Below are 18,088 nucleotides of genomic sequence, written 5' to 3'. Positions count from 1 at the left end.
ATGTGACTGTAATGAGATAATAAAGAATAAAATATTGAAGTATTTGATATCTGACGTAACATATCAGAAGTCTCACAACTTTTCTTCGTCAGGAGTAAAATGAGAATCAAAATAAAGTAGCAACTAAAAACAGAGCAAAAAAACACATGAAATACAACAAAAGAGTGACACCATGAAAGTTTTATGCAGAAAATAATTTTAATATTATTTAATGTAGATCGATTGGTAAGAAAAATGTTCTCAAAAAATATTTGTAGAGCTTCATAGTAGGAAAACATGAATAATTATTAAAATAAAAAGGAGAGAAGAATACAGATTTTTGAAAAGAGAATGTTGAAAAGTGTACAGCTCGATAAAATTCGAAATGAAGAGATTTTAAGAAGAATAGAAGAGAAGATAAATTTTTTGTACGGTCTTCAAAAAGATAAAATAAGTTAGTGAACTATTAGTATACTTTATAGTTCATACATTAGTGTACTTAATTAATTTTTTTAATAGAGAGACGTATAGTTGTTAAAACTATAGATAAAGATAAGATTAGCCTAAATAAAACAGATAAAGGATATAATAAATATTCTGAGATTAAAAGATATAAAATAAAAAGGAATTGAGAATAGCATCTAACCAATCAACTGAGTGGTGATTACAAAACAAAAATATGTTTTAAAAAGCTCTCTCTCTTTCCTATATTTTCCTACAAAGGATCAATTATCCATTCTAATTCACACGTAACAAACGCACAGGTTTCATTGGCGATTAAAAAAAAAACATAACTAGATACCTATGTTTAAAAGTTATTTTTAATTTATTTATCCAATTACTGAATAAATTGGTACAAGTATAATTAACATTTTTATATGGTATAAATTGCAATAGCACCCTCCTGTTTTTAGTATTTTACATTTTTTATTTGATCTGAAAATGAGAAAATAAGATTAAAAAAATCAGTGAGACATAAAAAAATTAAAATTGGCTGGAAGTAAAATAGTTCAGGGGAGAATTTTCTAACAGAATTTTGCAAACATGGGAAAAGTCAACACAAACTAAATTACATAAACTAAGTAAAACCGCTAAATTATTTTTCTTCATTCCACTATCCGTTATAGGACCTGTTTTACCTGGGACCTGGGATACCGTTCTGAGACCTGCTTTATTCAAAAACATGTGAAAGCATCAAATTTATCCCTAAAAGCTTCAAGGATTTAAGTATCATTTCATTTTATCCTTGGACGAAAAATCAGGACAAAATTGTTCGTAATCTTTAACTGGAAAACGAAAAGTTTCCGGACCAATGTTTATAAACATTTTTCTTTATATCAATTTTTAGAACATGTCCAATTTTTTCATTCTTTATGGGACACCCTGTCCTGTTATATTTTAGAAAAAAATTAGTTTATGGTTTATCTTTTAAAAGTACTTGAGACTCTTGGTCGCATTCGGTTTCTTTTTTGTTTAATCTAACACTTGTCTCTGAATTGTTTTTATGTCGTATAACTTGTTTTTATTAATTTATTATCATAAAAAAAATACCATAAAACTAAAAAGTGAAAAATATTTTAAAATGTTGTAATTATCATTATAAAAAAAGATTATAATCACATTATTTTAAGCCTAAAATCGTCAAGGAACTTGTAAAGACATAGAAATTCAGTAAGATCTACATTAAAGGATAGAATGAAATGTATAGTTTATAAGAGTGTATCCAGTTATGTGTGGACAATTTTTTATTCAGGTTTTGAATCTAATCTAGTTTTTATATATAGTAATTTTAAGATTTCAAATATGTCTATATTTACACATTTTAAAAAAAAAATTAAATATATATCTATTTATATTTCACGAAGATATAGGTAATTATTTAAGACCTAAATGGAATGTATAAATACAGAAGTTGAAATTTTTACTTGCGATACGAAGTGTCAAGTATATAATTATAAAATTAAACAAAAAATACATTTTAGCTTAACCTAATTTAAAAATATTTGTTGTTTTTCAGTATTATATAGATCCATATTCAGATTAAAGTATTATGCTTGTATATCCTAAAATTTATTAAATTATATTTATACATTTGAAAAAGCTACCAAATTTTGTAGTATATTAATGGAAATAAACCGAATTACAAATTGAAAAAATAATTGGTTCATATATTTCACAATAATTTAAGCAATTATAAAATCACCTTCCATTTTAAGTTTTCATAATATACTTTTTATAACTATTATTATTTTTAACTAAATTGTAACGAATTTACTAATAGTCGTTAATAGTATTTACCTATTAGAAATAAATGAGTTTCCATTTTCAGTTAATTCTTAATTTGGTAACTTACCTAAAGCGAAAGTTAATCATATATACTTCAGTTATACAGTATTAAGAAATGATGTAGCGCAGTTTATCTATTAATTTTATCATTATTATTTACCTTTACCAGAATAAATTAATGAGAGTAATGATTATTACTATAAATGTCTCCTGTTCGATTCTAAATTTATTTTATTTTCTTGGTAAAATATTGGTTTTATTTTTTACATTTAAAAGAAATATATGAGTCTAAAAATAATATATCACGTACGAAAATAATCCATATTACTCATATTAAAAATTCATCTGTGAATAATTTATTTTAATTTTAAATGTATTTAAAATAATTTAAAAAAAAGTAAACAAAATCTTTGTATTTCATTAGTTTACATTATAAATAACTGGTAGGTGTAATCTTGTAATTCCCTTTTCTTTTAAAGGAATTAGCAGTTTAATTTCAAAGCTTTCGTAATTTTACCCTAAATTCAGTTTTATTTATTCAATTTTGTTAAATTTCTCTTATAATTATATATATTGATAAAAAATTGCTAAAAACAATAAAGCTGAAGGAATGAGAGAATTTAAAAGCGGGAAAATAAATTTACACAAAATTTAAAACCCATGTCACAACACCTTTGAAAAATATGAAATATGTAAGAAAAATAAAACTGGCAAAGTATTTCATGATATTCCCGATTACGCCAGTCAAGTATAAATTGATAAGTGTTTAACTTTTTTAAAATCAAGTATAACTTTTGAAAGTAATGAAAAAAACTTTCCCTCATTTTGGTTCCGGAATATAATACACTGATAGGTGCCAAAGCAACGTAAATTTAATAGCCCTTTAAGCGATGAACGAAAATAAAAATATTTTTTTTTTAAAGTAAAAATTAAAAAAGAAAAAAAAAATTTTAATTAAAAAAATGTTGTTTTTTAGAGAGAGGAATAAATAAAAAAAAAAGATTTTCCAAAAATATTAATTTAGGTTAAGCAAACTTAACTTACGCTCGCTAACCTTGACTAGCGAACGAAGGTTAAGTTAGATTATATTTATACTTTTAGATTTATTTATTATATAAATTTATATATATATATATATATATATATATATATATATATATAAATGATAATCTCATAAGCGAACATGGACAAATATTTACAGTGATGATCGTATAACCCATGAGACCCAAAAATATATATATCAATTTTGAGAGAGGGGTTAAGTCGTTTGAAAAACATTTTTTTTGATTTGTATTTCGATGTAGATAACAAATTTTCTTTAAAAGGCCTCCGAAGAAAATCGAAATTTCTTTTTACCCGATATTTCCCATCATTCAACTAATTTTGCAAAGAAATTAATTTGATCAATGCCCTAAATATCGAATTACTTGAGCTAAATTAAGAAGAAAATCGGTTCAGTTAATCCTGATATATATGGCCAAAAGTAGTCCAACACACATATGCACATACATATTTTTTTTTATCTAAATGAACTAGATGGACCTAAAACGTAAATATTTTCAAAACATCCGATACCCCATTTTTGACATGATCACCATACTTTCCTCTTTAATATAGCTATACTAGCTATAATCACCGAGAACGTAATTCAGAATTTATACTAATATTTACCTCATCTTCGATATGGATTTTTTGTAGAAAGAAAACTTTTAGGAATAACTTTTGAAATGAAAACATAATAAAAACACAATATCAACAGTTCTTGATAGGTAGTAAGGAAAGCTATAGTATAAAGGGGTTTTCCGTGTTAAAAAATTGTGTGAAAATAAATATTAAAAATAAAATATGTACACAACTTTATTATTACCAATAAGATTGTATGTATACCTTGATTTGTATTTCTATTAATAAATAATTTAAATAATTAAAGCAAATAAAATTAAGATAAAGTATCAATTATTTTTGTGTGCGTCTATCGAATCTAAATCTTAGTAAAATCTTAGTACTCTTAGTACATCTTAGTAAAATAGACGAGGTGCTATAATCGAAAAGATCTTTTAAATGAACTAAATCGAGAGGTATTAATTTGAAAGGTGATTCAAGTATTCACAGGAATAACAAGTATGACATTTTAAAATCACTTGGAAAAGTGAGGAAAATGAAGTTGTTTCTCACTGCCTTTCTCAATGAGCTGAAAATTATTGTTAGATATCAGTTTGTGTCAAGCACACTGAAGAAATATCGGTAATAATTATGTTTTACGAAGTCAACTTTTATCTTTTTTAATCAAAATTACTGGTGTAATGAATATCAATACTTTTTATTAAAAACAAATTCGACTAGTATCTTTTAAAACTTAGGTGCTCTAAATGCATCATCTTATAAGAAAAAGTATGATAGATAATATAAAGTAACAGATTAATGTATCTCCTTTTTCGTTAGAAAAAAATTACTTATTTATATTTATTAAGCATTTTAAGTGTTAAATAAATATAAAACAATTAAATCTTATTATATATTTTTTAATTAACTTTTCACAAAAGAATATTTTATTTAATAATATTTTCTTTCTTGATTAGCAGATATAAATTTAAAATATGGCCATTCATATATGTATATACAAATTAAATATTTTCAATATTCCATGTAAAAAAATGATATTCCTTCTCTTAAAGTGTAGTTTACTCATGTTTACAACCGAATTGAGAATACTACTTTTATTATACCGACTGAGTTAATACCCAATATAGTCAATATCTCCTGTTTTGTTACTTGTTATATTTGTAGCATCGCATGAATACCGGTAGAATAGGGGAAATGTAGGGGATGCATATGTTGTTTACGGTGTAACAGTGTACCTCTAATTTACCATAGGCATATTTCTGTCAGGTGTTTGTTTCCATTGATGTAAACAGTACATGTAACGGACAGACATGTAACCTAAATATATGTATACACATTGTTACACTGGTTACAGAATGTAATTTTGTCAGTTGATTACTTCTCTACCTCCCTCCATAATGAAAAGTCTGTCGCTCATTCCAAATTGCTCAGTGAAATGAAGTTATTCTTGCTCTTCAATTTCTTTTCCGATATTTGATGGGCTACACATAATTCTCATGATTTAAGTATTCATAAATACAATTTATTAAGAAATTTAAAGTATGTTTGATGAATAAAATGACTAATATTTATCCATCTCATACTCTGAAGCAATACTTGGCGGTGGTCCCGGAGGTTAAACAAAAAAATAAAACAATATTTATGCAAAGGAATACAGAAGTAAAATAAAAATTTGTTGAATTTCTTTAAAAAAAACCATCAAATTAACTTGAGTTAATTTGATGGTTTTCTGTATAAAATTATCAACCTAAATCAACTTCCATTTTCTTTGGAATACTCGTACATAAAAAGTTAAAATTTTAATATGTTGGCAAGTATTTAGAAATTTTAAAAATATATCAGGAGATATTTATTATAATTTTAAGTGTATTTATGTTCAAATTCTAAGGATTTTATTATAAAATAAAAAAAGTAGTATTGGTAATAATTGAAAATTTATACTTTCTCCGATAATTTGAAGTTTTTACATCTACACTTCTCTTTCTGTGATAAGAAATGAATTCTTTAGCGTGTGAACAAACAAATCTATCTGAGGTTTGAACCTAGAATTTTACGGGTAAATAATAGTGATGGTACCAGTCTCCCTCAGGGGTCAACAAATTATTTGTTTATTTATACAATAACAAAAAATAATCTGAGGCCATTAAGATATTTTTATATTTTTATAAAAATATCCATTTTGATAATGGATATTTTTAGTGAAAATAAAATAATAATGAATGCTGAAAAAATATTGTATAATTTCAATTTTTACTCTAAGTATATGAAAAATAGAGAACATCTGAAAAGTTGTTCAGAACCTCATTGCGCTTGGAATTTTTTATATGCTGCAAAATTCATCAAATATTGTATTAAAAGAAAAACCTAACCCAAGTTACTTTGCCCACCGGGTTGATCTAGTGGTTGACTCAACATCGCAAATCAGGTGTTTTTGAAGTCAAGAGTTCTAAGGTTCAAATCCTAGTAAAGGCAACTGCCTTTACTAGGATTTGAACTACTTTTGTACGGATTTGAATACTAGATCGTGGATACCGATGTTCTTTGATGGTTGGGTTTCAATTAACCACACGTCTCACGAATGGTCGATCTGAGATTGTGCAAGACTATACACTTCTTACATTCATACATATCATCCTCATTGATTCTCTGCAGTAATAACTTACGGTGGTTCCGGAGGCTAAGTAGAAAAAGAAAACAGAAAGAATCCTAGTTACATGTTTTAAATATGTTTAATTATAACTTTCATCTAAAATTATAAAAGAAAGAAGAAATTATCTGAAATTTAAAAAGGTTTTTAATATTTGACGATTTAAAATATTTGACGATTTTAATTAAAAATTTAATCGTATGAAGAAAATGTTTTTTTAAAAATTAAAACATAATTATTGAGTTATTATTTAAATTAGATTATTATATTTTAACATGTTAAATGTAACGTAGAATAATTTTTTTTGTATTTTTCTAGTCCTTTTTGAAAATTTCAACAAAATTAATTTTTTTTTAATATTTGATTTGAAATCATATATTTATAACATTACTTTAAAAAAAAATGTATAAAACGAACTGTAAAAATATATTTATAGTTACAATGACAAAACAAGACACATGTAAGAATCCTTAATGCGTTTAGTAAATAAGATACTGAATTATTTGTGGTTTCTTTTTTCTTTTCAATTGACTATTTTTAAACAAGATCGATTAATTTATCAAGAATTGTACAATAACTACTTTTAAAAAACCCGATAGAAATATTTAAATATATATATATTTTCTCTATCTCAAAACGTTAGATTGATTAATATAAATGAAAGCATTTTAAAGAAAAGGGTGTTGAAATAAAAGAGAATTGATATTTACAGCTTGTACTAGAATAAGTTTGGTGTGATAAGGTAGAACAATAGAGTAAGAGAATTGATAAGAAAATGAAGAAAGCAAGGTCTAATTCAGAAAGGAGAGGAAAAGAGTGTAATATTTTTCTTTCGCTTTTTAAATGTTGTATAAAAGAAGTGTTAAAGAAAGATTCTGAGCAGAGTAAAAATTCAAGGAAAAAACACGAAGTAAGATTTGCTGATAACTTTTTTTGGGGGGAATCAAAATTAGAAGTAATGATAAATGCTTTGATTTATTAATGGGGAAAAAATCATTTTGATGAATAAAAATAAAACAAAATTTATGTAATACAGCGACTGAATTAAAATACGTTAGAGAACATACTCGTATATTCCAAAAAAATTGTGGAATTTATTATTAAAGTAAAAAACACAACATAAATATATAATTAATTTAGTAAATACAAATATGTCGCAAGCAAACTGGAACAAGTAAGTAGAAAGCGCAGTTACATAAGATCTCTACAATGTTAAATATAGAGCTGGAAAGTAGAATTATGCTTTTTTAATATCTTTATGGAATTTAACCTTCTATAAAACCCAAACAGGAATCATAAGAAACTCAGAAATGATAAGAGTTGTACCCTTTAAAAACTTATTGTACCCTTTAAAACTTATTTCTTTCTCTTTGCAGCAAAATAATATTTATAAACAGTATATTTAATTCCGCCTAATTCTACTTATTTTACGTATTTGTTGAGGAAGAGTGACTGCCCGCAAGTTCAACTTAATGGTGTTTTCATGTTGCATCACTAACATCAACTATAAAAAAATTATAAATAAACACAAAAAATGAAAAAAAAAAAAAATAATAAACTCGTGCGATATTTAGGACTGCATCTGGATCGTCGCTTGACGTTAAGGATTCTTGTCAGGGAGAAAAGAACGCCACTTAACATTAAGTTTTTAGGTAGGAGGTTGCAACTATTATTACCTATCAAGTAACTGCGTACTCCGCGGTCCTGAAACCGATTTGGACCTACAGAATCCAACTATGGGGTACGACAAGCGAGAATAACATCAGAGTCGCCCAAAGATTCCAGAACAAACTATTGAAAAATATAACAGTAGCGCTGTGTTATTCGAAAAACACTGAAATACACAATTTTTTGGGATTGTCAACCGTTCTAGAGGAGATATAGCGAGTTAGTATAAAATAAAAAATGAGACAGAACTAATATGTGAACTGGCACGCGTTTAACCTCCTGGATAATAGCGAGGACGTTAGGCGCCTAAAGCCACACTACATGTATTAGATCTGTAATTTTTCTGAGATTTCAGGTGAATCAGCTACTGGGATGTTGTACATCGTCAAAATTGTCCATTTCGTTTCGCCACTTTTGTTGGTTCTTTAAATAATTTCACAATTTGTTTGCTTGATTAATTATTTGTGATTTTTATGGGACTGATAAGACTATTTTTTGGTGTTTTCTTTGCCTTTTAGGGATTTGTATGGAAACCTCCTTCTGCGCATGATATTTTTGGTATTCAGATTTACTTACTTAGTTCCGGTAAATTGGAACCGATTGTAAATTAAACAGTGCGGCAAAAATAATAAAAAATAAATTTAATTATTTGTTTAATTTTGTATAGCTTATTTATAGATTAATATATAGTTCGATTTAGTTCAGATTCTCTTAGAAATTTTACAATGTAGATTGTGAAAATTTTCTGAGAATAGAATATTAGTATAGAAGAAAAATGAATGGAATTATAATAAACTATTCAAGTAACTGGTAGAGTAGTAACAGGTTCTTACACGGAAAAAAACTGCCTCGGTATGCAGCAAAGAAAAAGGTATTTTAAATGGTGATTTATACATTTTAATGCATGTATTCATTATTATTCTAATAGTAATTGATTATTACAATAATAATGAATACATTCATTAAATTTTATAAAACCCGTATGATTAGACAGCATTTGCTTTCAGTACTACACGAATAAAGTAGGCCTAGGTCAATACACGTTATGTCAGCTTTGTAGGTCAAGTTATACAACACTTGATAAACAAGAAAAATTATAAACAATTTATAAGTATTAATAAACTAAAAAAGTATACGTTAATTATATCCGTTTGTATATCATTAAAAATGTTATGTATTATAATTGTATTTTTTTTTTTTTACAAATTATGTAAGAACTATTTATTTATTGAAAAACATAATTACAAAATCAAACGGCTACAAAAGTTTTTATGGAGAAGATTTGGTTGAGAATATTCAGTTTTTAAGAAAATACTTAAGTTTTTTATTCATTTTCTTTCATTTTTTATTTTTTAATAAAAAATCTATTAATTTTAGTTAAAATTATTTCACGGTTTAAAAACAAATAATTGTGTATTTTCTGACATTACTGCGATTAAAGTTTTACCACGCTTTTCCTTAATTCATCCAGGTTAATATTGTTGTAGTTCATTTTTTTATCCGTTGAGTAGCATATCTACTCATTTTTATACGGATCTATAAATGTGTATTTACTATTTATCGATCAGAATAAAACATTTATTTATTTAAACTAAGTTTAATCGTTCAAATTTTTCATTTGACAAACGACAAAAAACAATTAACAGAATAGACCACAATTCTGGTTGTCACAGATTTATCTTTTGTGAGTCAATAACATTTAAAACGCTTTATAAATAAACCAGTTTGTAATAATTGCATGCTGTATAAAATATATATATATTTTAAATTGATTTTAATTAGAAATAAAAAAATATAACAAAAAAAAATTAAACATATGAACTTATTTTTGTAACTAAACCTAATTTATAAATTATTATTTAGTTATTTCTGAATGAAAAGGTAGCTTAAAATATAATTTGGATAACTAAAAAATATTTTATATACAAATCCGTTTTCATAAACGGAATTACTAGTTGAAATAAATCTACTCTCTTACCTATATTAGGTGATTCCAGCTGATTATAAAGAAATGACTAAATTTATTGTTTTTGTTTAATTTTCTCTTAAATAAAAATAAATAATTTTTCAAACGATTAAACTGTTTAAGTGTATCATCTGTACTATTAAAATCTATTTTTAAAACATAAGATATTTTTAAAATTAAAACTTTTATTTTTATTCTTATTTAGTTATGTTTTATTATTATTAATTATTCAATTTCCTAAATAAAGAAAATTAAAAAAAAAAATAATATTAATTTATTATCTCCTACAACATCGCGTGAGAATTTCTTTGCGCCGTTACCTATTTAGCATAATTGATTTTTGCGTTGTCCTAAAATTGACCTTTGCACATAAAAAAATTTGTAAGGATTATTATTAATAATATTATAATATGTTATATAAGCCCACCGAGCTTGTATAGTGGTTAATTCATCGATTTTTGAAGTAAAATGTCCTGAGGCTTAAATCCTTGTAATAGTTAATTGCTTTTGTATGGATTTGAATTCTAGATAGTGGATACCTATGTACTTTGGTCGTTAGGGTTCAATTAACCACTATCTCAGAAATGGTCGGCCTGAGACTACACTTCATTTACATGTCACATCAACCACATCTAAAAGGGCCATGCGGGGTTGTTTATTATTCACTAGTTGAACAGATTACAACACAAACTACTTTTATTTAATCTTAAACAATTTTTTATTTTGTTGTTAATAATAATAATAATAATAATAATAATAATAATAATAATAATAATAATAATAATGATAATAATAATAATAATGATAATAATAATAATCATAATTTTTTTATTTTTTTTTTATTTTTATTTTATAATTGTGCAACAGAACAGTTACAAAACCTTTGTATGCCACACAATATCACATAAAGTCACAAAAGAACACCCACATATAAATTAAAAATACAATATTCAAAACACAATAATAATAATAATAATAATTATGCAGTCAAATACAAAAAATAATTAGAACTTTAAAAACGGTAGCTACGGAGTGATAATAAAAACACATAGATGAAAACATCCAAAAACAAAAAGACAACATTACTAATACATTCCAAATAAAACAAGTTATAAGCAATAATATTTAAAAAAACAACAATCATTTTAAAATCATGAAAGTGAGCATCACACTAAGGACAATGATCCATCGGCACGTAACCCTCTCAAATTTCTAACGAAGATTGCCTCATCTTCCCAAAAGCTTAGCTTATCCTGGAACTCCACTGCAAAACTGGTACACCGCTCAATCGGAGACACGGTGGAACCAACCGGCGTCACAAATTGCCTAAAAAACCTCACTGACCTGGCCTGGTTCCGCAAGACAACATGATAACGCGTCGGAAGTCTGTTGTGGACGGATTTGGATTTTTTTTTTCTTTGGATTTGTGGACGGTTTAGCAATATTTCCACAAGTCTTTGGTGAGGAGTCGCTTGGAGTACTCGACCGTGGTGTGGAATAGTACACGACGTTTTGCCTCTGATCTGCTTGAGGGTGTTCAGGATAGGTTCTTGAACTGGATGCGTTTTAAGTTTGGAGATTGTTTTGTTGGTGCTAATAGAGAGGATATGTTGAGGCAATTAGGCCTTTCCAGGTTATCTGATAGAAGAACGTACTTTGACTTGGTTTTCTTTTATAAAGCTCTGCACAACAGACTTCCGACGCGTTATCATGTTGTCTTGCGGAACCAGGCCAGGTCAGTGAGGTTTTTTAGGCAATTTGTGACGCCGGTTGGTTCCACCGTGTCTCCGATTGAGCGGTGTACCAGTCCTGAACACCCTCAACCAGATCAGAGACAAAACGTCGTGTACTATTCCACACCACGGTCGAGTACTCCAAGCGACTCCTCACCAAAGACTTGTACAGCAGGTTACAAGTGGAAATATTGCTAAACCGTCCACAAATCCAAAGGACAAGACCAAGGTCCCGGCGTGCTTTACTGACAATCCGAGCAACATATTCGTGAAAATACAACTTCGCGTCAAATAAAACCCCGAGGTCCTCAACCAATGTCTCAGCGACAATAACGTGCGTACCAATCCTATAGCTGAAAACAGAGCTCGACGTCTTACGAGACAAAGTCAAATGTTTGGTCTTCCGAAAATTCAAGGGCATACAATTGCGGTCAGCCCACTCAACAACCTTGTTAATATTCAATTGTAGCAACAGGTGATCCATACTATTTCTGATCGGACAATATATTTTGACGTCATCCGCAAACATCTGAAAATTGCACGTCAAAAGATGCCCGATATCATTTATAAAAATAATAAAAAGAAGGGGACCCAAAACAGAGCCTTGCGGCACTCCAGACTTAGCCAAGAAGGATTCCTCAGACATCTGTCCACCAAAACGAACCGAAAAACGCCTGTCACGAAGATAAGAGGATAGCCAATCATTAAAACGATCGCTGAAGCCGAAGCCCTTGGTCTTTGTTAACAACAAATGATGGGGTATCTTGTCAAAAGCTTTGGTAAAATCAAAATATATCACATCTACTTGACCCCTATGCTCAATTGCATTAACTGAATCCTGCAAAAAGGCGGCCAAATTAGAAGCTGGTGAACGACCTTTAATAAATCCATGCTGAAATGACGACAACATCGGGAGAACATGGTCATAAACATGTCTAAATAAAATCCTCTCGAAGACTTTGGAAAAAGTACCGATGATAGAAATAGGCCTGAAATTATCCAGGGAAGGGACACCAGGCTTAGGTATAGGAGTAACAACTGCGTGTATCTATAGGGACGGAAAAGAAGAAGATGACAAGCTCCAATTAAACAGGGAAGCAAGGATAGGAGAAACAATCTCATTCAAACCTTTGATAACAAACGCAGGAATCCGATCCAAGCCGACCGCCGATCTAGCGTTAAGAATTCCTATAGCACCGGTAAAGTAATGAACAACACTTAGCGGATGTAATTACACTACGGAGTAACTAAGGTCCAGAACCTGTAGCCGCTTAGGTCTTCTAACACCTTCACCGTTATCCTGGAGGTTTATCTCAAACTGGGTTACTTGGTCATTTAGCTGAATTCAAACTGAAGCATTGTATTTTTTCCTTGACGTCCGTAAACCCAAATATTTGTGGATTTCACTATTTTTAGCAAACTACGAAGTTTCAGCACACACCTTGCTCGGTTTTTCTGAAATCGCTACATTATTTCATCATTTGACTTGCTTGAGTGCCCCTTAGTTGGAAGCATATGCCCATATTGCTTTCAAAATAGCCGACTATAAAAGTAGCTTATTAGACAAACATAACACAAATCTCCTCCCCAGCGACCAGTACATTTCCTTGAACTTCACGTTATGTTGCTTTCTCTTCTTACTCTAATGAACCTTCCACGTCCGATGAAAGGTGAATACCCAGGTCCTTACATATTTATTATGCGGGATTAAAACGCCAACAAGTTAGTCCACGGGCAGTTTCCTATCCTCGTTGCAAATGCTACGTACCCAGCCACTTCCTGATTAGATTTAATTCGGATTGTACATTAATTGATAGTTGATGTCATAATTGGAACGTCACCAACAGCCAGAATAATCATGTCATCGGCAAATTAAAGTAGAATTAAAAGATTAAATTAAAAAAATAACTTTAAAATACGACATCAAAAACAAAACTAATAACATTTTTATCTTAAGTTTTATCTTTTTAGTTGATACTAATATAAGGTTTATTAATATATAGCTGATTTTCCAAACTAAAATATTTTTCAGTTAAATTGTAGATTTTAATTCTAATTAAACTTAAAACAAAATGAAAGTAGTTTAATTATCGTTTGTAAATTTAATCTTATCTTGGCAACTATCAACCTAACTTGGATTTAAAAAAAATTATATTAATTACATTGTAGATTAATTTCAATAAAATTTATTTTTTAGTTGAAATTTAATTTCAATTTAATTTATTTTTCATATTTCGAATAAATTGTAATTATTAGGAATTGTTTTTTTATTATTCACAGATAAGGTTAGTTCTTTCATTTTCATATTTTATCTTGGGAATTAATTATTTTTCTTCTCGTAATAGGTAATAATTTTTTTTAAATTTGTTTATTTTAATTAAAAAAATAAAGGATTTGTTGTCTAAGTTACATTAAAATAATATATGTTACAAATATTAAATCAGTTTAACGTAAATTTATTTTTGGTTACTTAAACTATAATTATATTTTTTATTTTTTTAATAGTTAATAGTGTAACTATAATTCTAAGATGGAATAAAACTCATCTCGTATATTAAATCACCTTATTTTAATTAAGGGTGAGTGTTGTTATTTAATTAGGAAACTAAAATGAAACATTTTTATCTCTATCCTACACTAAAAATTGATTGTTATTGTAGAGAAAAAAAAGTTTTTATTTAAATCAATATTCTTTTAAGATATTTGAAAATGAGGTAATTAAAAAAAATTAAACTTAAGTGAAAAAAAAGTTTGATAAAATTATAATTAGTCTGTTAAATTGTTATTTAAATTACATAGTTAGCGATAAAATTAATAGTAATAAGAATTTAAAATCATGAGATTTTAATTAAAATAAAAAAAAATTATGTATTATATCCGTAAACATTTGTTAGCAAAGGAAGCAAGTTAATGATGTAAAATTCTTTAAATTTAACTGAAAATTTCCCATAATTTCTCATAGTTCAGCTACAATTTGGTTACGGAAGAAAGGTTATGCATTTGATCTTCTTTTTCCCCTAATTATGAAAGGATTTAATGCTTAAAAATAATATATCCTGGCCATTATAATAATATCAGGAGATATTTTATGTATGATTATATTCTGATATAATATTACAATAATAATAATAATCATAACAAAATAAAAAATTAAGAGTGAAAGTTAAATCGTACTCACCACAGCAACTTTGCCTTTAAGTGACTTTCCTTTTCCTGGAAAAACCCAAATATAAATACTATAAAGTATTGCTGGTATAATTTGTATCAAAATCCATGTAAGTTGAAGTAATAATTTTCCTTTATCACGAATTTCTCTCTTAATAACACCAGGTGGTTTTAAGGTAGGTATTTCGATAGGATCATCAGATGAAATATCTTTACCACTGTTTAATCTTGTTATAGCTTCTTTAACTAATCCATCACCACATACAGTGGTATCGTTTTCTTTTTGTAAGTTTTTTACCTGACATATTGGAGGACTTCCTTTTTTACCTAATTCTCCATTTATAAAATTATTAACCGCTTCTGTTGTTGATTTATTGCTCATCTTGTTTTTACACTTATCTTTCTCTTATTTTTAAATCTTATTTGAAGTGGTAAATGAATACAGCTGAAAATTTTATCCTGAAAAATATAAAGAAAAACCATTAGATCAATACTATATATATATATATATATATATATATTTATTTATTATAATAGATTTGTTTTAATTGTAGATTAATTATCAGAATAATTTAAAAAAAATATCACGGGTACGTATACTCGTATCATGATACTTTATGAATGGTTAAACATTACCGGATATAAGACTTAATGTTTTACAGCTCCAATATATTTAGGTAACTATTTTCATTAATTATTTTAAAGTGACTAAGAATATATTTATTAAGAACAAATAAAAATAATAGGTGAAATAAATCAGCCTTGCGGTATTCCTCTTCAAAGATTAATCGATATACGAGTATACTTAGCCACTGGATGGATGATACATTTTTTCTAGAATAATTAATTTTGTTTTTAAATAAAGAAATTATTTATTTTTTTTTATGTTTAATATAGAAAAATCGTTTATTTTTAGGAATTTAAAGGGAATTACAACGTGGACATTATTAAAGATTTAATATCACGTAAGAAAAATTAAGCCTTTTAAACAAAAATATATATATATATATATATATATATATATATATCTTCAAAATATCAAAACAAACTTATAAAAAATTAAACAATAGGAAGCTATAATTTCATGATCTACGTTTTTTTATATTTTTTATGGTAATATAATGTTAAATTTTGACTTTATGAACCGGTTTCTTCTTCTTTTCGGTCCGACCACAACAGATCACGTTTAGATCGTTTTGACTTCTTTTTCTTTTCTCAAAAGGTTTCCATTCTTTTGTTTTGTTGTTATCGCCTTACTTCCGTCTATCTATTCAGGAAATGGAATGGAATGCAAAGTTGGCGGGAATTTATAGATTCTCCCTACGGATCGCAGAACCTGGACAGTGTCCCTTGCTGCTGGATGATTCTATCGGGCGTGTTTTTAAAGGTTTATTTTAGGTGACGGGTCTAATTTTTCAATTTTTGTCTTATTTAATATTTTGTGTTTTTAAGGACGGATTTAAATGCATTCCAATCCGTTGTTAAACCAGCGTTATCAAACCCATTTTATGGGCCGACCGCGGAAGGCTAGGCTTATGAAACCTGTCCTCCCGACGTAATTCCCCTTCAGACCGTCCACTGAAGTCCTTTCGGTGCTAGCGCTTCATAGGCTAGCAGGAATACGCCACAACGGGGCACTAACTATATGGAGGGAGCAATGCGCCCCCTTCTCCGGAGGGGTCGCAGTTGCTGATTTAATCTATTCAGGTTTATAGCCATTCTTTTTCTTTCTCTCTGGAAACTTAGATTCTCGAATCACTTTTGTAAACTTATCTCTGTCTTTACAGAGATTTTTAGAAATGTTTAATGTTTTTAGATCTGTTTCTATTTCTTTAAACCGGTTTGTCTTTGTGGCTTTGTTTATGTAAAAATTAAATATTTATTTTGTCAATCTTTGGTTGTTCACTGGTGCATAAATTTCCACAAAACATTAATCTTGTTTTCCGGAATAAGTTCTCTATTTTTTCTTATATTTGTAAATTTCTTAATCACTTTTCAATTTGTAAATTCTATATTTTGGCCCATAAATTTTTCTTAAAATTCTTTTTTTTTGCCTTTGCTATTTCTTGTTTTGAAAAACTGCAGACATTCTGTCCCATACACTGCTTCCGGTAGGACTATAATTTTATAATGCTTCAATTTTGAGTTAATTTAATGAATTTTAACTTAAGTGTAGCTAAAAATGTTTTATTGTGATCTTAGTTGAATCATTATTATCATATGGAGTGATTCTTTGGAGTAATTTGGATAATTGATATGTTTAAGTAAACATATTTATCACTACCACGAGATGCTACCATTCGCGCCGGCCTCGTTGGCGCGAGTGGTAGCGTCTCGGCCTTTCATCCGGAGGTTCCGGGTTCGAATTCCGGTCAGGCATGGCATTTTTCATACGCTACAAAATTCCATTTCCATATCCCACGCACAAGCTTCAAGCTTATGTGGTCATATCATCAAGCAAAAAAATAAAAATATAAAATAAAAGGAATGACATTTCTACCTTTTGTAGAAATGTCATTGTTTAAAAATAAGTTGTATAATATCACTAGTAGACTGTTATTACTACTGTTAGTATGAATACTCTAAGTATGTTTTTCTTCTGTTAGGAATTTTTACAAATTCCTAACATAAGGAATTCCTGACAGACGGTCTGGGGTTCGGATCTCCCGGTCTTGCATTACATTTCCCAAGTGCTACAAAATTTAATTTCCATATTCCCACGCACAACAGTGAAAGATGTCTGTGGTTAATTAGTGAATTAATTCATTCCAATATTTATTTTATAACGACCGGCTGCTGGATGTTCATTGTAAGGTGTATCATTGAAATACTGTTATTACTTATTTGATAAGTTTTTGATTTTTTTTAACAGGTTGATTGCTAACTGATATATTAATTTTTCCTTTTTTTAATTTTGATTTAAATTTGTATTTTATTTTTACTCTTATATTAAACGATTTACTTTTTGAAGTACTCTCCAGCTCCTAGTCTTTGTAAATTTTTTTGAGGGCATCTTTGATT

The 18,088-nt window shown here is 28.0% G+C and overlaps 1 protein-coding gene and 1 long non-coding RNA gene across 3 annotated transcripts in view; one reads left to right on the top strand and one right to left on the bottom strand.

The window, feature by feature from the left end:
• LOC142323861 (uncharacterized) overlaps positions 1–18,088 on the top strand; it is a 255,933-nt gene that overhangs the window by 67,929 nt on the left and 169,916 nt on the right. The window lies entirely within an intron of this gene.
• LOC142323859 (estradiol 17-beta-dehydrogenase 11-like) overlaps positions 1–18,088 on the bottom strand; it is a 79,575-nt gene that overhangs the window by 40,883 nt on the left and 20,604 nt on the right. For both annotated transcript variants that reach the window (XM_075364158.1, XM_075364157.1), the window contains exon 2: positions 15,081–15,526. In XM_075364158.1, coding sequence (XP_075220273.1) covers positions 15,081–15,449 — 369 coding nt within the window. In that variant the 5' untranslated portion in view covers positions 15,450–15,526. The remainder of the gene's footprint in view (positions 1–15,080; positions 15,527–18,088) is intronic.

This window comes from Lycorma delicatula, chromosome 4, assembly GCF_047948215.1.
Source record: "Lycorma delicatula isolate Av1 chromosome 4, ASM4794821v1, whole genome shotgun sequence".
In the NCBI taxonomy this organism is placed as follows: Eukaryota; Metazoa; Arthropoda; class Insecta; order Hemiptera; family Fulgoridae; genus Lycorma; species Lycorma delicatula.
Note: the sequence above shows the minus strand (reverse complement) of the source record. Positions and strands in the feature narration are given on the sequence as shown.